General features: G+C 37.7%; 1 protein-coding gene across 1 annotated transcript in view; it reads right to left on the bottom strand.

The window, feature by feature from the left end:
- The window catches only part of LOC145674695 (uncharacterized), a 79839-nt gene that overhangs the window by 21201 nt on the left and 32418 nt on the right, over positions 1-26220 (bottom strand). Inside the window, exons 3-4 of the mRNA XM_081744937.1 lie at positions 20066-20186; positions 15199-15323 (exon numbers count right to left, since the gene is read on the bottom strand). Coding sequence (XP_081601063.1) covers positions 15199-15323; positions 20066-20186 — 246 coding nt within the window. The remainder of the gene's footprint in view (positions 1-15198; positions 15324-20065; positions 20187-26220) is intronic.

Here is a 26220-nt window from a genome sequence, read left to right as displayed (position 1 = left end):
AATCGAAGAATATTGTATCCTATCATACGCAAAAGTGGAGAGTGGAAGTGGTCCTTCGACGAATATCTGAAGAAATTTTTATTAGAAATAATACAAATTTCAGATTGTTTTTTTTTCAAACAAATCCTTAAAATATACTTACAATACGAAAACTCGTTGTACCATCACGGGTTGTTTTCTATCGGACCATTATCATTATCGACCATGACTCGACCATAATTCCTACCGCAACAAATTACCGTGGAATACATGTATAGGAATTATACCCTATTTCTCCCTGTTTGTTTTTCATAGACATTGCGTTTGATGTTACATTGATGCTGCGAATGTTACATTGATAATTCAAATTCATATAAATACATTGAGTTAGGATCAAGGCTTTTGACGGAAACGTCATATACGATACTCCAGCTCCGTATTATGATAAATCAGAGGAGATTATCTACTAGTGTTCCTGGACACTTTATCCATGTTAGCCAGCACATTGTTTTGATTGACTCATTATACACAACGAGTGTATTTCCGATAGATTTGGGTCATATTTGATTTCAGGAAATGGGTATTAACATTTTCCTCCACCTTTCGTGCCTCCAACTTTACCTGTTAACCGTTTCTCGAAACAATCACAATTCAGGTTTATTCGTCGGCATGAGACAAATGTTGGAATGAGACTAATTAACTCCATGGCCCATGAAACCCGGAGGTTCAATGCCACTTTCGCAAAAGCTCTCCACCGATTTCTATCCTTAGCCAACTGGATCAAGTTTGTACTATGTATTTATATTTATGGAGGAGATTCATCATAATATGGTCCTCCCCATTGCAACAAGGTTTGCCTAATGGTCGTGTTCCGATTGGTCTTCCAGTTAAGACTTTGAAAGTGTTCCTAATTTCTTCTATCCTGCCTACATGACCTGCTCACCCATGACTCCTAGATTTGATGACCCTCGCAGTGTTTGGTAAACCATATAAATTATGTAATTCCTCGTTATGAAGTTTCCGCCATTCCCATTCCCATTTCTCTTAGGTCCGAATATTTGTCTCAGGATCTTGTTCTCAGATATTTTTAGTCTATGGTCTCCTCTCAGAGTAAGTGACCCTGTTTCGCAACCATACAAAACAACTGACGTGATTATCATTTTATAATTTTTAAGCTTCAAATTCTTCGACAGAGTTCTCGACGTCAAGAGATTTTGAACTGAATAATAACACGAATTCTCTGCTTTTAGTCAACATCTATTTTCTTCGTGAATATGGTTTTGGTCTGTTAATATTGATCCTAGATATTTGAAAGTATCCACTTTATCAAAAGTATTATCCGATATTTTAACGCATCCGTAATTTGAAGTATTACGATCCCGACGAACTTCCATGTATTCAGTTTTCTCTGCATTTACTTCTAAACCCATGTCCCTGCAAGCGTTTAATAAGATACATAATGCCATAGCAGGCAAGGGCTTCAGAAGCGTTTCAAAAGAGCTTCAATCATCCTGGATAATTGATTCGTTTTCCTTTCAGATGCATTAGACGAAACAATTTTTTGGTCTCTACTAAAACATGTGCGAGGAAAAGAGTCATAATGAATAATTTTTAATTGCGAATTACTTTCGGCTTTATTGCACGATCACCAACACAATACTTTGGCACTTGTTATTTCAGACAGAGCACTAATAGCAATGCAATACATAATGTTATTGTTCAAATACTTAGGCCTAGGTTATAGCAGCGTTCCATTTCGATCAGATATAAACCGATCAATATTATGTGAACAAAAGTTGCTATATTTTAATTCCGTTTCACCTCTTCTTTTTAAATGATTGGAACTTCAACATTTGATGGGTAATCATGGGTTTGAATACCAGTCGGAGATCTTGATATTGTAAATGTATTTTAAGCTGTAGGTTTACTTCTTGTATAGTATTTATTGCGAAAGTGACCATAATTCCAAACAACCAAATTCTAATTATATATTTAAGACTAGCCTTTGGCTAGCTGGGGGATACGACCCTAGGCCCTGCGTTTGCTCAACCTACGGTTTCACACATCTTAAATCTATCGAATTCTACCCAGTTTTGAGTTTCTTTTTCTGTTTCAAATATCTAAAAGATTTAAATTACGTGGGAATTATTACATTCCCTCTTTAGATCTCTTAAAAACTAAAAAAATATTCACTTTTCGCAATTTTACCGTGGGTAAATCCCAAAAGGCTACAATCATGCCAAATTTCATGATTCTAATCCTACTGGAATTGCTTAAACATTTTGGGGTGTAGAAGATGTCCCATATAAATAACATCAGAAAGATTTTTCTGTTCTCCATAAAACCACTCTAAATTTGATTTTTTTTAAATTTTTGATAATTTACTTAGGTAATGCTAACGAAACGTACAAACATACCAAATTTTAGTTTCGCCCCCCCAATTTCAAGTACCTAAAACATGAGGTTATAGGTCCCAGAAAAAAGTCCATATAAATAACACTGGGAATTTCTTCATTCCTCCCTTAGAACCCGAAAAAAATTAAAATATTCATATTTGGCAATTTTCCTGTGAGGTAATTCCAAAAGTTACAGTCACGCCAAATTTCAACTTTCCACGTCAACCTGAAGTGCCCGACATTTTATGCCTGTTCATTTAGTTTTATATATAATTAGGATTATTCTTGATGTTATGCTATTTGTTTTATTCAAGATTTATTATTCTCATTATATGTGTGTTTCTTCGTCCATACAGTGAAATATGTAACATTATAAAACTATTTAAACTTACATACATGTTTAATAAAATACCTCACTTATACAGTACCATTTCAACCTGGACGTGTGATTCCTACAAAATTTCTCACATTCACATATACTCTTTCTGTGTGCATACATCAAGGTTCCTCATATTTACTCCTTCTGTTCGTATGTATGTTAAGAAGGGTTTCTAATATATTCGATTTGAGTTGGTAGGTGTGTGTGTGTGTGTTTCGTGTGTGCCAAGGTTCTTGATTTTGAGATAACGTAACATACCAGCGGTCCTCAATTTAAAGGATTGTGCCGATGGCAAATATTTTAGATAAAGAACTTTCAAGAAGATTACATTATCAGCATCATTTCAGGAATAAAGAACTTCAATTTTTGTCCGGGAACCATTATGTATCCTGACACTAATGGACCCGGAATGTAGCAAATGAAAGCATGTGTGTGTCTTTGTCAACTCAAGTGCAGCATGTGCAGCATTAATGTTTTAAGTTACATTTTACAGTAAAAGCGTTTCCAGTACCCAATTGGTCTAAATTCACCAGACATGCTAATGATATTCTGCAAAAGAGCGTCATATCATTCGGTTGGCAAATTTGCACACATGAAAAGAAATTGATGTTGCAACATTAACGTAAATTTGAACTTCGATGTAACTAGTTTTAACGGCTAAGGTACTGCAGTATGAGAAGGTACTACATATTTCCAATAATTTGTGGGAAAAATTTGGTCATCTACCAGGAAACGAAATTTTTCAGTTTGTAGTAACTGGCCTCGAATTATGAAATAATATTTACGATGTGAGTAAACTCTAGTTTGTTTGTTCATTTTAAAATAGGAAACATTTTTATTGTATAACTGCGAGTTTGTTTCGTGGTTGAGTATAAGAGTGAAATATACGAATAAAAAATTTTAAAAGTTTTATACTGTATCCGCACTATTTGTAAAGGATATTTAATTCACAATATATTAAGAACCAAAGGTGTGAACCCAACCATTCCTCTTTCCAAAGCTCTATATATATATGCAAAAGTCTGTACCCGTGTTTTATTAGAAAGTTATTGACAAATAACTAACAACAATAACTGAATGCATAAATTTTGAAATTTCAACCAAATCACAGCTATTTCTTTCAGTTCCAACGTAACTACTTTTCACTTTATCTCTAGAGATTCCTCAAAGGTTAAAAATAGAACTCTAAAATGCATACAAGCGAGCACTTGACGCACGAATAAGGCTAAGAAGTTACCTTCTATGTGACTGCAGTCTTATATTTTCGCGTATTTTTACCCTTTGTTTAAAGGATCAAATGTTGATTTAGTGGATAACATTTCAATAAAAAAGTGGCGTATCATACATTCTTTGACCATAAAGATAAAGATTTTATTAATATATTCATATTTTGGATATTTATAAATATGAGAGTGTTTATTGTTCTGACTAATATGGGCCAGAAATGACAGGAAATGTGCTCAAAGGTTCTCTGTCCTTGCATCCAAGAAAACAAACAGCCAGGGTTAGAAGTTTTACGAGCAGTTTTGATAACGAACGGAAAGAATGTTAAAACAAGTTAAGAAAAAAGAAGAAGAGATGATATTTTCAACTATTTGAAATCTGACCCTTATCTAATTACACATCTCTAGAATGGACTGTATGCATTTAAACATTGAATATATTACATTCCTAAATTTGGAAGTACAAACGTAAGGCTGGTGTATTTAATAGCATTAAATGTATCTAACGTATTCAATGTAAGCGCGTTACTATTTTGAGTTAAATAGTATTTGTAGATGCTAAAACTTTTTTTCACATTCAAAGAGACAGTGAGGCAAACTTCATATTCATCCGAAATGGTAATCCTGTAGACGATGCAAATTAAACATCTTAACAGTTGACTAAAGGAAGTACATGAACCATACTTCTCTTTCCAACGATTGTCGTTTTAAGTTTTTAGTGGCAGGCGCCATATATGAATAGCTGTCAAATGAAAACTGAACACTCTCTATAAAAAATATTTTTCAGAAAAGTTGGCAACTCTACTGTTACTACGCGGGAGGAGAAATGCATAGTGACAAATAAAAGGTTCATACAGTTGTTCGTTCATTGTTCTATAGATGAGTCTAGTGAAAAGTCTGTTCGTCCAGCATCGAAAAGGAGGCAAGCAAAGAAGAGCACAGATATGTGGTTCATATTTTGTAGCTTAGCTTGTTGGAACAGGCGAAACTTATCGTCGCATGTCTGTTGTCTATTGCGAACACTCCATGTCACTGACAAGTTTGAATGGGTGGCATAAGAAATTCCGAAAGCCGGACATCATTGCAAGGCGATTCGCAACCGGGAGAGGTCCATTGCCCCTGATGTGATTGTGAGAATTGATGAACACCCTTAGCTACCAAAAAATGAAACATACCTCTTTGTTTTTCTTCGCCTGCCCCCATTTCTATGCTGGACGAACAGACTTTTCACTATAGAGCAATAAATGAACAATTGTGTGTACCTGTGAGTTGCCACTATGCATATCTCCTCACGACAGACTGCACTATCTATAAGTAACGGCAGTTTAATGGGAGGTGTTCGATTTCATTTGATTGCCCCTCATATCTATAACCGCAGAAACCAAGTAATTCTGTCTGCATATAATGAATCTAATCTGGCTGAGAAAACTAGAGCGCCTCTAAAATGTGCACTTGAGTTGTTTGCATCCAGAGAAAGCAACAAAAAAAAATGTTAGATATTGCATAAGTTCTTCCAAAGAGAATAGCACACTCAATCCACAATTACCAAAACATTCGAAATTGAGTGTTAAAGAAAACTAGCTGTACCTGCGCTCTCTACACAGCCCGTCATTCAGATATGAGCACGAACCTCCTTGTCATTCCTCACAAAATCTGCTTATGTCCTTTAACAGAAACAAGTGAAATACGTCTTGATAAAAATTGGCAATGGGTTCCATAAAGGGGGATTTTTTCGATTACTTTTTTTTCAATATCTCATACCGTTTTCAAGATCTGATCCTACTTTCGCTAGAGTTTCTAATTCATGTATGGTCAGTGCTTTCTTTCTTTTTTCATGCAGTATGTGATACGCAAATACATTACATGCATGTGTAATTAATTTTAATGTCAGTGATATATGGTCAAAACACTCCAAACAATAAAAGATTCATCTTACACTGGAGAAATACTTATCCTTCGTTTCTGATTATCATTTGGAAATAAAACAAACTCCTGAGGGACATGCAACCCCTGCATACAACTATGCAATTGCAATGTATAATTCGTAGGATATGATGCTTTGCTTGTTATTAAAATTTCAACACTTCCAGTGTACTCCTAAACAGTGTAATAAAGAAACAACGTTCATTTTTTTAAATATTCAATTAGAACTGTACAATCTACACAAAATTTAGGATCGACCAGTGAAAACGGCGCGTATCTAGCACTTGTGGTTTTCGAGATCTCATTGTCGAAAGGATTGGAGACAAACATATTATTTTTTTCTTTGGAGACAAACATATAAACCTAGCATTTTAATATATAGACTAGCTGAACCTGCGCTCTCTACACAGCGCATCATTCATATATGAGCATGAATCTCCTTGTTATTCTTCACATATGTACATGTACCTTTACAAACACAAGTGAAAGACATATTGATTTAAAAAAATGGCAAGAGATACTATAAAGGAGGGATTTTTTCGATTACTTTTTCAATATCTCGCACCGTTTGCAAGATTTGAGCATACTTTCGATTGGAGTTTTTAATTCATGTATGATCAGTGTTTTCTTTCTTCTTGCTTGCAGTATGTTATAAGCAAATACAATGCACACACAATTCATTATAATGTCAGTGATATATGATGTTCATTGGGTAAAACACTCCAAACAATAAAGATTCAACTTAGAGTGAAGAAATGGTTATCCTTCCTTTTGCATTATCATTTGGCCATGAAACAAACGCCTGAGCGGTATGTAACCCTCGCATACAATTGTGTGGTGTTGGAATGTATATTGCGTAGGATATGATGCTTTAGTTTTTTTTTCTAATTTCAATACTTCCTGTGTACCCGTAAAAATGTAATAAAGAAATAACGGTCATGTTCCTTTTTAAAAAGATATTCAATTAGAACTGGACAATCTACACAAAATTTTTAATCGATCAATGAAAACGTCACCTTTCTAGAGCCTGTAGTTTCCGAAATCTCATTGTCGAAATGATTGACCACAAACATATAAACGTCCAAAAACGTATAGTTCAAAGAACTCCAAAGATGGCAGCACAATTCATTTGCATTGAGTTTGGAAAAGTTTATTAAAATACAAAGGTTTTGAACAATACCTTAAAAAAGATAAACTTTATTAGAAACGGACCTATTTAAATAATTTATTTAAAGTAAAAATACTATAAGCTATTTGTCTTTATTAAACGTGAAATCACAAATAACCGAAAATCAAAGGTTTGAAATCGAAAGTTATAGGTTGGAGCTCAGGCGCTTTTGTTATGCCGTATCACATGTGTTAATATCAACAATCATCTATCGCATCCTATCTTCCTAAATCCTGGTGTCCCACAAGGTTCAGCTCTAACCCCTTTGCTGTATTTACTGGTATTTACTGTTTGTTTCCGATTTTCCTTCTGTTCCAGACGCCGTGCATGCTTTTCAGTATGCAGATGATACAGCCTTCCTTGCCCTTGATCGCACCATCAGCCATATCAATCTCATCTTACAAGAATCTATAAACCGTTTCTAGCACTGGTGTTATAAATGGCACCTCACCATAAATGCTTCGAAAACACAGGTCATACTGTTTCTGCCGCCACGCAAACGCCATGACCCACAGGAATCCTCTGCTTCTTTCTCTGACAATTCAAGATTCACTGATCCGTCCGTCTGAAACTGTTACTTAACCTTGGAATTGTTTTTGACCACCATCTCACCTGACTTCCTCATCTCAACTACCTCAAAACCAAAGTGTATAATCGTTTGAATCTTATAAAACATCTCACTGGCGCTACTTGGGTCCCCAACTCAACCATAGTTCTCAACACCTGTAAAGCATTTCTCCACCCTCTCCTTACATACGGATTCACGGCTTGGATAACAGCTCCCGCCGCGTACTACTACAAACTGGCAACATTTGAACGTCATGCTTTCTGCATTGTTTATCGCATTTCGCTTCCCAGTCCAACTAGATATCTCTATTCTCTCATTACATTTCCTACATCCCTTTACCACCTCGAACTACTTCCCCTCAAGTTCATCACTGTTCGCCATATGCAGCAGCAACCACTTCTCCTCGACACTATGCACTACCTTGCCATTTCCTCGGCTCGCCCTCGATTTTACCATCTCCCTCTAAATTTGTTGTTTACATTGTACTGTTATACCTTGCCACCCAACCATCCCGACCTAGAATTATTGCAGGATCATCAATTGCATGTCCATCTCCCTCATATTTTTCCATCGCACCAAGCTCAGTGATCCCCCTCTGTTTCTAACAGGGCTTCCCTCGTCTTCATTGGCCTAGCGTCGCCCCTAGGCAGAAGATAACCCGCATTTGTCCTGCTAACATCCCCTACGTGTTGTGGCGTCATCTGCACTTATCTCATCCCTCATGCTCATCTATACTGATGAAATATCAAATTATTCTGTAATATATAAAGTATGTATAATATGTTTTCTCCTATATGTCTAATGTATCCTTTGCTTCACTGATGATTATGGTCGCAAAGTCCGTAATGACCTCACATCTAAAGTTTGTCTTTAATAAAGTTAAGTCTCATAGCCCAACACCCGTAATCCCACATCCCATGTTTCCTATGCAACCCTTCCATTAAGGAGGGTGTAGCTCTCTACACGGTAGCTAGCCTGCGGGCTAGCAAAAATTTTAAAAGACGCTTTTGTTACTCGCATATATCTTCATAAATTCTACCATATCTCTTCCCATATTCCTACACACTGGAGTACCTCAAGGCTCTGTTCTCTCCCCGTTGCTGTACATACTTTGTGTAACCTATATGCCACCCCTAACGGCGAATATTAATTTATTCCAATATGCTGACGATACCGCTTTCTTGACTCTTGGAAATCCTATTCAACATATTAATCGCACTCTATAACCTACCATAGATGCCTTTATCAACTGGTGTAACATATGAAACCTATCCGTCAGTGCCTCAAAAACCCAAAAACTCATTATTCAAAAACATCCTTCAAAAATCCGTCGAAATCCTAATCTGCTATCTTGCAGTTCAAGGCACTCCCCTATTGTCAACTTCCAATGTTAAATATCTCGGAGTGATCTTTGATAGTAAACTGACTTGGAAACCCCATCTGCAGATGATCCAAATTCAAGCCACTAAACGACTAGCATTACTGAAAAGCTTAGTAGGTACCTCATGGGGCCTCCATACACAAACTGTTCTTACAACGTATAAATCGTTTCTCCGACCGGCACTCACTCATGGCCATATTGCGTGGATTTCTGTCCCCACAAAACTATATCAACGCCTAGAAATCATTGAACGCCACGCTTTTTGACTAACTTTTCGCATTCGCCTTCCGTCCCCTACAGCACTACTCTACGAGAGAATTACTTTTCCTACCATTCTTCAACATCTAGAACAAACACGCACCAAATACATAACCAAAGGCATTGAATCAGGTAATCCCCTTATTCTTAACCCATCCATATAAACACCCTGCTAGACATGCCATCTGATTATCTTGATACCCCTCTTCAACATCCTCTCACACTGTACTCCAACATCCTTGATGACAACGATCCTACTAAACAAGATTTTGCCATCTACCACCCCTGAACATTTATCACGGCAATTTATCCATCTTTGCACTAGTACTCATCATTGTGGTTCCCGAGGCTCATCTGTGCTCGACAGCCACGTTTGAGTTGCCACAGAACATAAGCTAACCCTGTATTTGTCTACATTAATATCTTCCCTGTGTTTGTCCTGTCCAATTGCACTGCATTCACTTATCATCTCATTATCCCGTGGAAGGACTGCTAGTTTCATTTCTCACAGCTTATGGATACCTAAATGATGCGCTTAGTGAGATAATATGAAATGGATGTCGTGAATACATAATATGAAAACCCAACTATATGAATAAATGCAAACCCCAATGGAATAAATGCAAACCGCAATAAAAAATAAAATTTAAATCACTTAGCCCTCAACTTTTATCACCTATCCCATTGTTTTTCCTTCATACCCTTCCCGAAGAAAGGGTGTACCCCTTGAACGGTCTAACCTTGCAAGAAAAGCGCTTTTATTGATAATCGAAACAGAAGGAATCGACAGATCGAACTTAACATATTTTTGAAGCGGAGGTTCATATTTTCATTAATACGATCGACATAGTACGAACTACTTACGAGTAGAGCACGAGGTTTCATCCGCATTTACTTTTTCATTGATCATTATCATTTTAAACTCAACACTTTGAGGTCTGTCGTGAGTTCACATAATTAGTGATATTCCGCGTACTAACCTATACCTGGAGCCTACCTTGTATTAGGTTTGAGCCAACCCCAGGTCGAATTATTATTTACATCATAAAAACGCGTACTAACGCATACCTGGTGCTTGCCTTGTGATAGGGTTGAGCTACATCCAGGCCGAATTGATATTTTCACCACGACAACGCGTACTAACACATATCTGGTGTTCGCCTTGAATTAGGCCTAAACTAATCCCAGGTCGAATTACTGTTTGGATTCCCTCTACTCAATACCTTACATTCACTTAGAGTCAATTCTGAGTACGACGTGTCTCTCCCCTTCTGGGGACAAGCACACGTCACCCCTTCTCAGCTCCCATGAAGGCTACGTCCAACCCAGTCATCTCGAAAAAGAAGACTGATACCAACGAAGAAAGTCAGAAGATCTCAATACCGGTGTGAGGACTTTCTTGTCCCGGTGGGCGGCCTACCACCTCTGGCGCTACTGCCGAGGCACGACCATCTTTGACTAACCTGTCAGCGACTGACGTCCCATCCCTTGCTCCACCGCAAGACGACAATGCCAAGGACTTTACCCTGGTTACTACACCAAAGCTACGTCGCTCGTCCTTGGAGTCCACACTGGGCCAACAACCTTCATTAGACTTCAATGCTTTACCAATCAGCAACAGATTTTAGCCTCTCTCAACCCTCATAGCTGACCGGGCTTCTCTGCTAGAGCTACGACCCAAACCCACCAAGTAGATTAAACCACCCCCTATTTACATTTGTGGCATCCAAAACACTTACAACTTTACCAATAATCTTTCCAAGACCCTCAGAGGACCGCCTCAGGATCAGGATAACAAAGAACGTATCATGATTCAGGTATCGTCTAGGGGCGACTACGCAGCTATAAAATATACTGCGAACAGACGAAAACTGAATATGCTACTAGCATTGCCAAAGTGACCGACCCCTAAAGGATGTCGTTCGCAAATTACCCATCGATACAGACGTCACTGACCTTCAGTCTGAACTAATCACCTTAGGGTTAAAGCCACTCACGATTCATCAAATGTCTCGTCGGGGCCCCACTGGTGGAGATAGGGTTCTCATGCCCCTTTTTCTTATCTTTCTCGAGAAAACTCCAAATATACAGGAGATCTACAACATAACAGCATTGCTTCATTATAAAGTCACATTTGAGCCTTATCGGCCGCCGAGTGTTCTGCAGCGCTACCGCTGCCAACGTCTTGGTCATTCACAAGACACTTGCAAATCTCAACCTAAGTGTGTCAAGTGTGGGCAAAGTCATTTTACGAAAGCCTGTGGCAAGCCAGGTGTATCCACGCCAGCAACCTGTACTCAGATGCTCTCAAGAAATCAACTCCTTCTGGCCATAGCTCCGGACCTAATGTAACAACTTCACTGGGTTATACGGCACTCCGCAGAGACCGTCCTCCACCACTAAATCAGGATGCTCCCTCTACGTCCAGCACAACAGATAGCGCTTCTGCACCATCCTCCAACGACGTCGATCTTCATTCACTCCTCACATCAAAACCTTCAAATTTGGCCGCATTATCTCTCATCTCAAGAAAGGATTTACTAGACTTCGGGAAGCCACAGATATTGTGCCCAAGGCTACTGTCGTCATAGAGACATTTGCTGACATGATTGCTGAAGGCTGCTTCTAAATAATCACTCATTCATCACACTATGTCTATTGTAACCTGGAATGCAGATGGTCTTACCGACCAACAACATCTTCTAATTCGTTTTGTAACTAAAGATCAGGTGACATCATGCTTATACAGGAAACTCACTTCACTACCCAGGTTACACACTGGAGACTGCCCAAGTACCAACTATTTCGCCTCGACCGAGCTCAGCGACGGAAAGGAGGATTACTAATTGTCCTAAAACGAAGTTTCAAGGCAAGACAACTCATTTTACTCACCCCTTACACACATTAGAAGCCCTTGCTATAGAAGTCTAACTCCCCGGGATTCCTATCATATTGGTCACGGGCTACCGTTCTCTAGCACATGACTTAGATCCCAATGATTTCGACGCCATCTTGACTTTGGGCCCCAAAATCATATTGGTAGGGGACTTCAATGCAAAACATGGGGAATGGCACTCCAGCCGTTCCAACGAAAACGTACGAATATTACACCGGTATCTGCAAACATCTCTGTTTATCTCCTATGGACCACCTGATCCAACTGACCATCATAAAGCAGGTGGTGAACTGGATGTGCTGGACATAGTCCTAAGCAAATATACTATATTAGCCGCACGTCCTTACGTGATCCCAGCTATGAACTCAGATCATGATCTGCTCCTTTTCAAAATTTATCATCGTCGTATCTCCCGTCCTGCACCCGCTCCTATCTCCCGAACTACGAATTAGGATGTCTACAAGCAAAAATTAAATTCTTTGTTTGACATAGCTGCTCGTCCAAATTCTCCTGCGGAAATTTATCAAGCGGTCGCGCATCTTACGCTTGCTCTACGTACGGCTGCCTCCCTCAGCACATTAATAATTCCTGACTCGCAGTCCGATCCACACTGTGACCCTCCATTACTTGGTCTTTATATCCATCTTAAACGCTGGGTTCGAAGTATTTGGCAGCGCACCAGGCATCCACTCCACAAAACGCTATGGAGCACTTTAAGCCGCAAAATTAAGACCATCACTCGACGACAAACCCAGCAGTACTGGGAGACATTTTTCGTGGGGTCACACTTAATGACACTAAAATTTGGCAGTATTCCCGCCTTTTCCAGCACCGGGAGACTTCTTGTCACACTCAAGTACTGCAAGGTCCGCATGGAGTCATACATGACGACCAAGGGCAAGCAGACTTATTTACTGCAAGCAGACTTATCTAGAGCGCCAGTTTACACCTAATGCGAGTCATGCCGTTCCTCAGATTCGGCAGGACGTTCGAACCACTATGCGCATGTTCCATTTTCAACCAATATTTTCCCTGCCTGAGGTCGTAACACCAAGGGAAGTTGAGCTCCAGATTCATCACTTGCCCAACAACAAAGCGCCAGGAGTTGATCAGATCCGCAAGGAACTACAGAAGCATGGGACACGGAAGTTACTCCTCTATTTTGCTGCTTTTCCTACAGGCATTCTTCAGGTTTCCTACATCTCCCGTGCTTGGAAAGAAGCGAAAGTAATTCTTCTCCCTAAACCAGGTAAAAGTCCGACTCTCCTAGAAAACTATAGACTAATTAGCCTGTTATCTCATGTGAGCAAGCTCTTCGAACGAGTGCTTCTCACCCGACTTCACGAACACGTCACCACTCATGATATACTCCCCCACCATCAATTTGCTTTTCGTGCTAACCACAGCACAACAAGCCAAGTCGACCACCTGACTACCTCTTTTGATCTACGACAATATGTTGTGGGTGTATAGCTTGATATCTCGAAGGCGTTTGAGAAAGTATGGTTACCAGGCCTCATTTATAAACTTCGTTTACAAGGCTTCTCTTTACCTTATCTCAAACACCTCACTTGATAGCTCTTTCATCGCTTTTTCCATATATCTGTTGGACACGTCAAATCTGCTCCTAAACCAATTCAAGCTGGTGAAGTTCAAGGAGCGGTCCTTTCACCTCTGCTTTACACTTTATACACCGCAGACTTACCCATTGTGCCACACTTTTTTCTTGCAACATTCGCCGATGACATTGCTTTCTTCACGAACAGCAGCAATCTTCGTCTTTCCTACCACTACATGCAGCGCCAACTCAATGTCTTTCAACGTTGGGCTACCATCTGGCACCTAAAAATCAACGCGGATAAGAGCGTTGCAGTCTGTTATAGCAAAAGACGCAGCAGAGCCATCCATCGCTTATACTATGACAGCGTTGAACTTTCACAACGTCTGCATGCAAAATATTTGGGAGTTATTTTAGATCGAGGCCTTACTTTTGATCTTCAGGGACATTCAACACCGAGCCCTTCGAAAATTGTCTGCCCTCTATACTATTCTGCGTTGCAGTGACGTAAGTCATGAAACAAGACTTCACGTCTTTAAAATGATAATTTTGTCCACAATCACATACGCATGTCCAGTATGGCAACATGCGGCACTCGGTCACTTGCGCACGGTCGAGAGTATGCAAACCAGGGCAGCTCGTATCATAACAGGCCATGACCGATATAAGCGTAATCGTCAACTTTTAGAGGACTTAAACATATATCCTATCCGGGAAGTGTTACATCAACACCATATTCGATTTAGGCCAACCTCTCCCGCCACGTCAACCCCACTATTGCAGCTATTGGCACAGCCCATACACACCGACGAACTTACAGGACGCCAAGGTTGTAGCACAACTCTTTACCCACAATCTACCCCCTCACTGCGACAGTTGCAGTTGGCCGTAAAGGCCAAAAGACGTCGTCGTATCTCATATTCCATCTCGCCCCCCTTCCAAAGGTCTAACCATCTTCTTTTCTATAACTGTCATCGAGTCAGAGACTTTTGTCCGGTACTCTACACAAAACCTAACTTTCAAGCTGATCTGAGCTTTTGTTGCTATTATAGCATTTTAATAGATAGATTGTAGTAAAGGAAGAAGAAAAGGGAGAAGGAACCAAAAAAGACTGAAAAGTTGCTGAAAATAAAAATCTCTATTTACAACTGAAAGCAACGCTTGACCCATTGAATACTTTCTGAAAGCTCGATTTTGCAGCTAAAGGAAAACATGTGCACATCTGAAAATCATAATCATACTAATAACTTAAATAAACTCATCTATTTGCCTTTAGAATGTATGAGGGGTTGTTCGATAAAGGCATTACGTTGAGTGACAATTCAATTAACGTGAGAATTTACACTAACGACTTGGTAATATGTTATACTATAATTTTAAGATTACAACAATAGTTATTTTATTCAAGTTATATTTTTATATAGATAAAATTAGATGTTAAATATTAGAGTAAAAAAACATAAATTAACCTTCTGAATAACCGAATCACTCCTTTCCATTTCCGCGCTGTTCTTCTTTTGAATATTTCTGTTCTTTGATTCCACAATTGCAACTCGGCCAAAAATTCTTATCAGGGCCATTTTCTTCTTCTCATCTAAACGAAAAGAAAGATATATATATGAATTAAATGCTCAAATGATAGGAGGATTAAATGAAAGATAATGCAGCAAATCTTCCACATGACTTAAACTGAGAATCGTTTGAAACAGCGTATGCTCCCATAGACTTATACATACAATTAAACTGGTGAGTTGAAAAAGATACATATTCCAAAAATATTACAAATTAACCTGAGATAGCAATTTTTTTTCTTTGGACGTATCTACATCCATAGAGCAGAAAAAGAAACATATTTCACTATTGCAAATAAGTTTGCCAAAAATATGTAGATGCGATTGAGTTGAAGAAGGAACATATTCCAGGAATATGTCCCTTCTTCAACTCACAGCCGCGCTAGTGCCGGCGGAACCCGCCACAGCGCTACTGCTCAGTTATGTGTCATGACTCAACAGGTGAGCTGTTGTTTAAAGTCATGTTGGCTATGTTTAAAGTGGAAAGTGAAGATCATTGCGGTAAGTAGTGTAGTGAAGTTAATTAGTGTTTCTTTGCTTTAAGCTAGTAACAATATCAGAAACAGACAGTGACAGTGGTGAACCAAGCCGTAAAAAGAGTAGACTTAACAAAGAAAAACGTGTACGGAAGATGGAAAAGTTAGCAAGGCGTCGAGGTGAGGAGTTTGAAACTTCAGCAGGCGTTCTTGTTCCAGCCAAAACAACCGGCCCAAGCTGTGAGAAAATGCATGGATAGTTTCTCTATTGAGGAAAAGGAGAACATTATTAAAACCCTATATAGTGGCAGACCTAAGAACGAGCAGGACACATTATTAGTGAGCCTAATTGAGAGGCATGAGGTTGCAAGGCTCAGACTATCAAATCAAAACCCAAAGCAATGCGAGTCCTCCTTCAAGTTATTCGCCATGAAAGGGACGAGTAGAGTTGAAGTTTGTCGTAATGCGTACATAAGCCTTCATGCGGTGTCACATAAAGTTGTTATTAGGTTGACAAAGATTTTGGCTTCTTGGAAATTCCCTATTGACATGAGAGGCAAACACGAACACCGTTCTAATGCTATTCCAGACTCACATCTAGTTAAAATACATGAACATATTGATTAATTTCATAAATATGTTGCATATTTATACGTCTACATCAGTTATATATCTCGATACTCAGACTAATGTGGCAAAAATGCATGAACTTTTCATAGAAAAATTTCCTGACTTGAAGAATGCAATTAAGTATGAAATTTAATTCGAATATTTTAAGAAAACCTTTGGTTGTTGATTTGGCAGACTTCAGGTCGGTGTCTGCAGTACCTGTGAAGACCTGAAGATCAAAATTAAATCAAACACGCTTAATGACAATGAAAAACATGTAAATTTTATATTCAGTATTTTATATTTTTTAAATTAGTTTAGACTATTTTCATTTTACCTGAACTTATCTATCCTAACTATAGTCTGAATATAACACGAAACTTCATAATACAATCTAACCTAACCTAACCTAAGTATTACTATTTTATCACAGACATGTTTGACATGTTTTATGGTAGGTTATGACATTGGACCCTGGATGTGAGAAAAAAAAGACTGATTTGCAATTGCAAAGTAAAATAAATCGTTTTAATATTATTATCTCAGCACTTTTTCGCAGCTCGGTGTGTTTTAATCACATAAAAAAATACTAATGATGGTCAAACTGAAAGGAAACATGTTTTTATAATGTTTTTCGATCAAGGCTTTTGTTTTTCAGCTGCTGATCCGCTAGATCAAGACGATTGACGATTATTGGCTGGTCACTTGCCGCAACTGAGGAGTTTCCGTGCTCCGCGATATGCAGCTAACTTCCTGGTCTTCAAGTACATTTTTTTCTGTTTTGATACCGACCATCAATTGTAGCCTCATTCTCTCCCTCCCTCTTTCTTATGCAACCAAATACCTTAGCACGTTCTTTCACGACACAGTTCCTTCTAAGCAAATGTCCAAACCCTTCTTTCTTCCTCTTTTCAGTAATAAATTATTATTTTCTCCGCATCATTTCTTACACTCACTCAATTCGTCTCGACCTAGCTAATTCTTTTCCATTCTTCTCTACACTCACATTTCGAAAACTTCCAGTCATTTCTCATCACTTTTCCTTAAACTACGGAGGTAAGTTCTTTAAGCTTTAAACTACGGAGGCAATTTACCTTTAACCTTTAAACTACATTTAAAGCGTTTTCGTAAGGTTTACAAAGAAGTCCAGTTCTTCACTTCTATTTATCGAAGACACATGAAACAAAACGTGTTACAAAAGTTATTGTAGTAACATTTCCTAACCGAAATATTCGCAGTTAAGACAAGAAACAGGGTATTTTGAAATCAACATATCCTATAGGTTATAGGTTAATGACCATATGTCTGCCCTATACAGTTCAATACTCCACTGAAACATTTTATCAGTTTTTTTTTCAACTCTTTATTCGAATACCCACAAAACAGACGTTTATTCCTCCTAGGGGCATTTTTCACCATTCTTGTCCTTGATTTTGCTTCATATTCGCACTTAATATCATTAGGCTACTAATTCTACTACCCAGGTGTCCAAACACTTGTCACATGTTCTACTTTTTCACTTTCTGCTTCTATATTTAACACCATCCGCATCGTTCTAATCATCATTTTTTTTTGTTACTCTAACAATTATGTTCATTCAATGTCCTTCACAACCCTACGTCAATTTTTCTAACAGCTTACTGATTTCCTCTCCATATTTCTCAACAAGCGCCATATCTTCTGTAAGCCGTATGTAGCTAATCATTCTACCTCTTACCGAAATGTCGTCTTTATTATGTAGGATCTTTTTCACTATTTCTTCCAATTCGATATTAAATAATATTGGAGAAAGACAGCATTCCTGTCGAACTCCCCTCCCAATTGCACTCTCCTGTGTCGTTTCCTTCCCTATTCTAACACTTACTTGTTCATATATAAGTTTCTTATGAATTTTTGATTTTTGTATTCCAACCCAACCTTCTTTAGAGCTCCCAACAACAATTTCTAGGTCACGTAGTCAAAAGTTTTATTTTCTTGTCAATAAGTGCAACATACACCTTTTTTCCTCTTTCTATAAACCTGTCAATATTTACCCTTAATAATCCAATTTCATTTCATGCAGCCTTACCTATCTTGAACTCAAACTGCGCCGCCTCAACTTTTTCATTCAAACTTCTGTTCGGTATTAGAAGAAAATTTTTGCTGCATGATATATGAGAGTAATAGTCCTATAATACTGAGAAAAAAACATGGTACATATGTTCTTTTTTCTGTTGTCAAAAAACTAGGAAAGCAGTGACGGTTTCCTGTTGTATCTACCACAGAGTATCCCAACCGTTAAAAGTGCTCTGATATCACCCGCGGGTAATGTTTAAGTTGCCCCAATCACTATGTTTTCAAGCCAAAATTGGCTACTAGCCCTTTCGGGATCCGAGGTTTTTGGGGTATTTTTTTAGATTTTCAATCAAGCAGCTACTGCATCGTCACTATTTATCCTAAGATCATGGTTCATACCTCATTCTCTTCAGAATGGAGGTGGCTTTCAAATGGTACCACTTGCATGCTCATACCATATACCAGGAGAGGGAAAAGTTATGTCAAAGGGAAAATTTCGAGGGAATTTTTTTTTCACACTTTGGACCCCTCTGGAACGGCCCTATGTGAACGTAGAGATCTCAAAAAAATCTGATAAATAGTACTTGATAAAAATTCCCCCACACTTCCCTAATTACCCTAGTGTCATATTTTGCCCATCATTCTCTTCAGAATAAAACTGCCTTTCAGGCGGCACCATTCACATGTCTCCATCATGTATCTAAGGCGGGAAAATCCCGAAGAAAGGGACTTTTTGGTAAAAATATCCCTTTTTTCAACTTTTTACCCCTCTGGATCCCCCCTGTTTTAACGCAGAGATCTAAAAAAAATCTGGTAAATACTACTTGGTAGACTAAATGTTTGTGCAAAATTTTAATCTTCTACGTGCAAAAATAAGCCCGCCAAAAAATAATGAACATAGGCGAAAAAGAAAACATAAAAAGAAAATATATATTTAAAATTATGACGTCATCACCTCCTATGTCTCGACGCAGGAAGGTGTGAAACCATACGTAAGGTCTTCTACAATGCCTCTGAACTTGAAAAAAAAAAAGGACGAAAAAGCTCAAATAGGAGAGTTATAACGCAATGTACCATGAAAAAACCTGTATGGTACAAATTGTACCATAAGTACCCCAAAGGGCTAGAAAACTGCTATTTCTCTCAGAAAACTCTTCATGTGGCTACTACATTAAGACCAATTCGGTAAAGGTGGAGTTTCTGGTAGTGAACTACCACCGACAAATCTCTAAATTTCACAGTATTGCCAATTCTCCCCAACTGACACTTACGTATCTTCGTAAAGATGGTGTCTGATAATGAGGTTTAAAGATGATAATATTAAATTATTCTTGACCTTCAAGGGCTTTATTATTTTCTGGTTTATAGCATTTTTTTGAAGTATGATAATATTATTTTTAAAATGTTTTTCTCAAGTTTTGATATAGTAACTTATATATTCTTCTTAATATTATCAAGGGGTGCAAAACTAGTAATCTCTTCTACTTTTTCCTTCTAACTCCGCATTTGACACCGTTTCATTCTCTGTAATCACTATTGTTTCAGTATTGAATAACATATTTTCATTCAATATTGTTTACAACCTCAAAGTAATAATTTAAAATTAACAATAGTAAATACGTTACCTATGCGTTCCGGCAAATTCTTTAGTTGTTCTGCTTCGTCTCCGGATGCCAACATGAATGGTCTCTTCTGCTTTTTAATGGGATCCGACATCTTCTGTGTTTTGAGTATCGCTTTCAAACACTAAAAATGTCAACAACAAATCATTAAGTTGAGCAAAGTCCAATAAAACATAATTTAATCTATCACATTGGCGATATACGAGGGTATTTTCAGAAAGTGTCTGACTCTGAAATGTGGCAACTGCTAATAACCCTATCAAGGTGCGTATGCCATCTATGGAAGAAATAATGTTTTACTTTCAACTATCTATCCGTCAGTTTGTTGGAGGCAGTCATTTGAGTCAGTCACTGTAGGTTAATGCTGAAATATTGCGACACTACTAATAAGCCGTTCACGGCGTGTAGTGTCATCAATGGAAGAAATAATGTGACAGTTTCAACTTTCTAGCTGTCAGTTCATTGGAAGCAGACACTCGAATCAGTCACTGTGAGTTGAGCTCGCATACGGGACTTTTTTTTTGCCAAAGTTGTATTCCGGCTTCCGGTATATTCAATACCCACCCTACAGCCCAGATTTAGCACTTCAGCCTTGGAATGGATCACTGTCGGGCAGCATGTGAGCTCAACGTGCACCGTCTGATTCAAATAAGTGCCTCCAACGAACTGTCACAGCTAGACAGCTGAAACTAGTAAATTATTTATTCAACAGATGGCACTATGCATGGTGTCCCGGGAAGAAGTCGCATTACTTTTTGAAATTGTAGCACCGGTGATTCTAATCAAGAAAGTTCGTACGAACACAGGTTCGATTTTGAAAGATAACTGACATTTGACCTTAAATAAACATGAAGAAGAGAAACTAGGATTAGGATTAGGAATTAGATTTCTGGGCATTCAGCATCTGTGACCATGTTAGCCCGTCACACATTTGACGGATATCTCTCGGCCATCATACTGCCCGGAAAATTGGAGAATAAGAAATTAATGGGGAAGAAAAGAAGATGTCTGGGAATATTAACTTAAGAACTATCCCGTCATTTGCCTGGTGTGAATGAGGAAATCCCAGGAAAAACCTCACTCAAGATGGCTGGTCTGAAAAAGTTGTTATATTTTTCGACCGAGTCTCGCCATCTAGAATCGATCCCGGGACCGATCCACCAAAGTTAAGAGAGTTAACGAGTAAGCTATGCGGACCTACCAAGAAGAAAATCGTGAACAAAAGATCAACATGTAAAACGTAGGTAACACAAGGACATGATTATTCTAATATAATAGCATTGAATTTTGATGCATTAGTAATTAGTATAACATAAGTAATTAAGCAAGTAATTAATAGTCAAGAATACAATGTTAACAGGTACTGTTCAGTATTGATATGAACGATTGTAAGGAGGTGAAAGTCCACGTAGTATGTATGCTATTCTTTTCTTACGTTAGTCAGCGCAGCGCTTACTGGTTATTCAACATGAAAGGTACGGACCACCAAACTATTTTTTTTACTCTCATTTGTTAAATTATACCAAGCATGTTTCGTTGTTACAAACATTTGTCATGAAATATGAACAAATTTATAAAAGATGTTTTCGGAAAAGTTCCAAGACTAAATCCCAAGATAATAGTATTACTTACGGATTTTTCATTTGAAAAATTTAAATATTCCAGTTTAACATCCCACGTTTTATGTCGTTTACACTAAGGGAGAAGATGATTAAAGCCAGTGAATGATGTTGGACAAATTGGTGGAATGAGAGAGTGGAAGAAACCGGAGTACCCCGAGAAAACCACCGGCCATGATGTTGCTTGGCCGGAAATCGAACCAGGAACACCACGCATTAGAGGTAAGCGCCCAACCACTGAGCCACCGTTCCCCTCAGATTTTTCGTTTGACTTAATATACGGCAATGTTAGTAAATATGTTACCGTCAAATGGGGTGAATAGAAACATGGGGGTGAATAGAAACAAAACTCCCAGATTAGTTTTGGATTTATCTGGACGATAAATTAATCAAAAAAACTGAAATTTCTTAACATAGTCTTATACGGCTAAAGTGTCCAGGGCAGAGACAAAATGTTTTACTGAGTTGGGAACACTGAGGTAGACGGCAGTAGCATTAATGTGTTACTGAAATCTTACACGGTATTTTAGCGCTCCTTAAACTTTCTTGGTAAGTATGACATTTTCATATTTGTTGCATTTGAACATATACCTATTTTGTAGTTTGTTGTTTCATTTACTGACGTTCATAGTAAAAGTTTTCCTTTTGTAAATTATTTTCAATCAAAATTTAACTTTACTGGGTTATTGTTATGATTTTTAATTAGTGGGGTGAATAGAAACACTTCTTGGGAAATTCTTGAAATTCCTCAAGGAGTGGAAAATTCTTGAGGAGCAGAAAAAAGGACCTGATAGGAATGTATCAACCATCTCTAAGAACAAATTTCCAAGTCTTCTGAAAAAAAAAGTGTGAAACTGAAGGAGGAAAATATCAGGGCTGGATTTGAAAAGTGTGGAATTTTTCCCCTTTGTCGAGACCAAATACTGAGGATGTTGCCAAAAAAAGACAATGAACGAGAAGAAACAGAACAGCAAAAGTCATCTCAGACTGTAAACCGTTCCCTTATGGATCTTCTCAGGAGCATGAGAGAAGATGAAAAAAATAAATAAGGGAAGAAGAGAGTACGAATAGATGTTTCTGGTAAGAGTTTTGGTTTGTTTTCTGAAAATGATACATTTTCATCAAATCACAACGAAACTCAACCTACCTTTGTATTGTCGGAAGAGGAGAAAGACAACACTCCAGAAGACAACATTCCAGACGATCACGAACTAGATGATGGTTTTCTAAAGCTGGTGATTTTGCTGTGGTAAAATGAGAAGCTAAAACTCGATGAGACTATTCAGCACCCAAGTGCGAAAATGGGAACATGATGCATATGTGGGAGTGTTTTATAAAAGAGCACATAAACAATGAAATTTTCAGAACGAAACTGTTGGGTTTTATTAGGAGTTCGTCAGCACGCTTTAAGTATATGATAACTTTCGGGCCCCTTCGTGGCTAAGCGGTTAGCATACGCGCCTTTGGCGTGGGAGACCCGGGTTCGATTCTCGGCGGGAGCTCATGTAGTTCTGATTCTACGTTAATCAGTAGGTCTACGTCTCATATAGCCTCGCTGCTGAACGGGACGTAAACCTCAAAATCAACTCAACTCATGATAAGTTTCCCTGATGATTTCAGTGGTTTAAATCTTATTCAAATATCATCAAAACTATATGGTCGTTTATACCTATATTGTGCATTGTATTGTTTTATAAGTTTGTAACTTATGTAATACTGGTCTTATTGAACTAATATCTTGCAGGTATCAAATAAATAGTTCGTTTCAACAAATACGCTGTTTCTTTTTTACCTTTCCAATAGTATAAAAGAAACAACAATGAAAATAAAGTAATTGTTTCTATTCACCCCATGGGTAGGGGTGAATAGAAACATTAAGAAAAATCAAGGTGAAGAAAAGTGGAGTTGAGAAATTAATATGACGTTTACTGAAATTCATTAGCATATCAAGACCTTTCTTTTGGAATAATCTGATACGCGAAATCTTTAACATTACCAGACTTATATTCTCTATAGCCAAAAATGTGTTTCTATTCACCCCATTTGACAGTAGTAAAATATGAATTTGTAAACGAGTTAACTACTTGCAATATAACAATGAGCATTGCTTCGGACCCCATTTTGAGCAGTTCCTCCCGTCCAATATACCCACGATAAACATTCTTTTTTCAATACTAAAAATTCAAAGATAGCACTCTGCATTACTGATTAGCGCATAAATTATTTAGTGCTATATTTATCTATCGTTTATCATATTTATTTATCGTTTAGTTTAGTGTGTTCTAGTGTAATTTCCAATTTATTTCAATGGCAATTTTCAGCAAATTGTTGGAATATTAATGCAATTCTGAATCTACTGCATATAAAACGTATTCAGGTGGTTAAATGTTCTAATCAAGTGGTAGTTCGAAAGCTATAGCCTGTCCGCATTAACTTGATATCCAATACACCGAAATAGCTGAAGTTTGTAAACTAACACAAAGCTGTATTGTATATTATTAACAGCTTACCTAGAATAAATAATCCTTACCTAATCAATTTTGCAGTTGACTAAGAAATAGCTTTTACACAAGTTTATGTTTAGTTTCAATTTTAACCAGCATAAAGTCATATCTAAAGAATATGAAGTTATTTTAGTGGGCTGTATTTCAATTAGGAAACATTGCATTCCGGTCAACAAGACCAGAAATAAAAGCCACATGAGCTGAAAACGCACCAGCTGATTCTTTGTGCTACTACCACAGTTCAGCTGTAACACCATAGAGAAAACTTTTGGGCTTCTATTACTTTGCATTTTATGTACAATAGTTATGCGTAATCTGCAAATAAATGACAATCTTGACAAATAAGCTTACCTTTATGTAACACTATTCACAACTAGTATGTAGCAGGTCTGTTCTAGAATTTCACTTGTGTCTGTTGAAAGGGAGTGTCAACTTACTGTGTGTGGCTGTTGAATTTATGTTCTCACAAGAACAACCACATGATAAGTGAGCAATGTCGCTAGTAAGCTACTAATATTTGAAAAATAAATGATTCATTCATTCAATTAACCCGTAAAAACCAAGGCACTAGTAAATTCTGAAAGTATAAAACAAAATACTTCTCGATATATGTCATTTGTTTTTAATATAAAGCCACAACATTAAATGACACTGTTGGTAACATCCCTTCCTTTATAAACAAAGACATTTCATTTGCCGCTCCTAATTGAACACTTGTAACTTGAAACAAAGACGCAATCAAGTTTCTTTGGAGTTTCTAGTGGCGTAGTCGGTACTTAAAATTAGAAATGTGTCTCGTCGACTGCTCGATAACGATTTATTACTGCATTTACTTGTTATGTACTAATCAATTAAAGAGACATCATACTAGTATTAATCATATCCGACACTGCCATTGGCTGGAGAATCAAGTCTATCCAACAGTTAGATCTTAGAAAGCATGTTGCACTCACTGGAGTATTTTGGAAGACTTAATTTTTCATTAAAAATGATTCTATTAAACATGAGAATGGAGAATCTGAGAGGAAAGTTAAATTTCGATCAAAATAGTAATTTAGGGAGAGAATTAGTGATTCCGGGGAGGAATGGTGAATTTTGGGTGGAAGGGTGTTAAATTTGGATGTAGGCATAATAAACGTGGATGCAGAGATGGTAATTTTGGATGGAGGGTGGTAAATATGGGAGGAAGGGTAATAAATTTGGATAGAGGGATGGTAAATTTGCTTAGAGGCATGGTAAATGTGGGCGAAGGGGCGGTAAATATGAATGAAGAATTGTTAAATTTGGATAGAGGGATGGTAAATATTGGTGGAGGGTTGTGTATTTTGATGGAAAGATGGTAAATTTAGATAGAGGGGTGGTAAATATTGATGGAGTGTGGTAAATGTGGATGAAAGGATGGTAAATTTAGAGAAAAGGGTGATAAATATGGGTGGATGGTGGTAAATTTGTATGGAATGGTGATAAATTTGGATAGAGGGATGGTAAATATTGGTGGAAAGTGGTAAATGTGGATGAAAGGATGGTAAATTTAGAGAAAAGGGTGATAAATATGGGTGGATGGTGGTAAATTTGTATGGAATGGTGATAAATTTGGATAGAAGGATGGTAAATATTGGTGGAAAGTGGTAAATGTGGATGAAAGGATGGTAAATTTAGAGAAAAGGGTGATAAATATGGGTGGATGGTGGTAAATTTGTATGGAATGGTGATAAATTTGGATAGAGAGATGGTAAATATTGGTGGAAAGTGGTAAATTTGGATAGAGGAGTGGTAAATATTAGTGGAGGGAGGTAAACTTGTATGAAAGGATGGTAAATTTGGATAGAGGGGTAGTAAATATTGGTCGAGAGTAGTGGTGGGTAAATTCCCGGGAAGATATTTTTCGGGAATTTTCCCTGGGAAGATTTCCGGGAAGATTCCCAAAATGGGAATTTTTCCTGGAATTTATGTACAATCACAAAGAAAATTGCATTCTATTACTATATTATGATTTCAAAGGTAATTCGTTGTATAATCACAGTATATTTATTAC

Source organism: Thermobia domestica, chromosome 17 (genome assembly GCF_964235325.1).
Source record: "Thermobia domestica chromosome 17, izTheDome1.hap1.1, whole genome shotgun sequence".
In the NCBI taxonomy this organism is placed as follows: domain Eukaryota; kingdom Metazoa; phylum Arthropoda; class Insecta; order Zygentoma; family Lepismatidae; genus Thermobia; species Thermobia domestica.
Note: the sequence above shows the minus strand (reverse complement) of the source record. Positions and strands in the feature narration are given on the sequence as shown.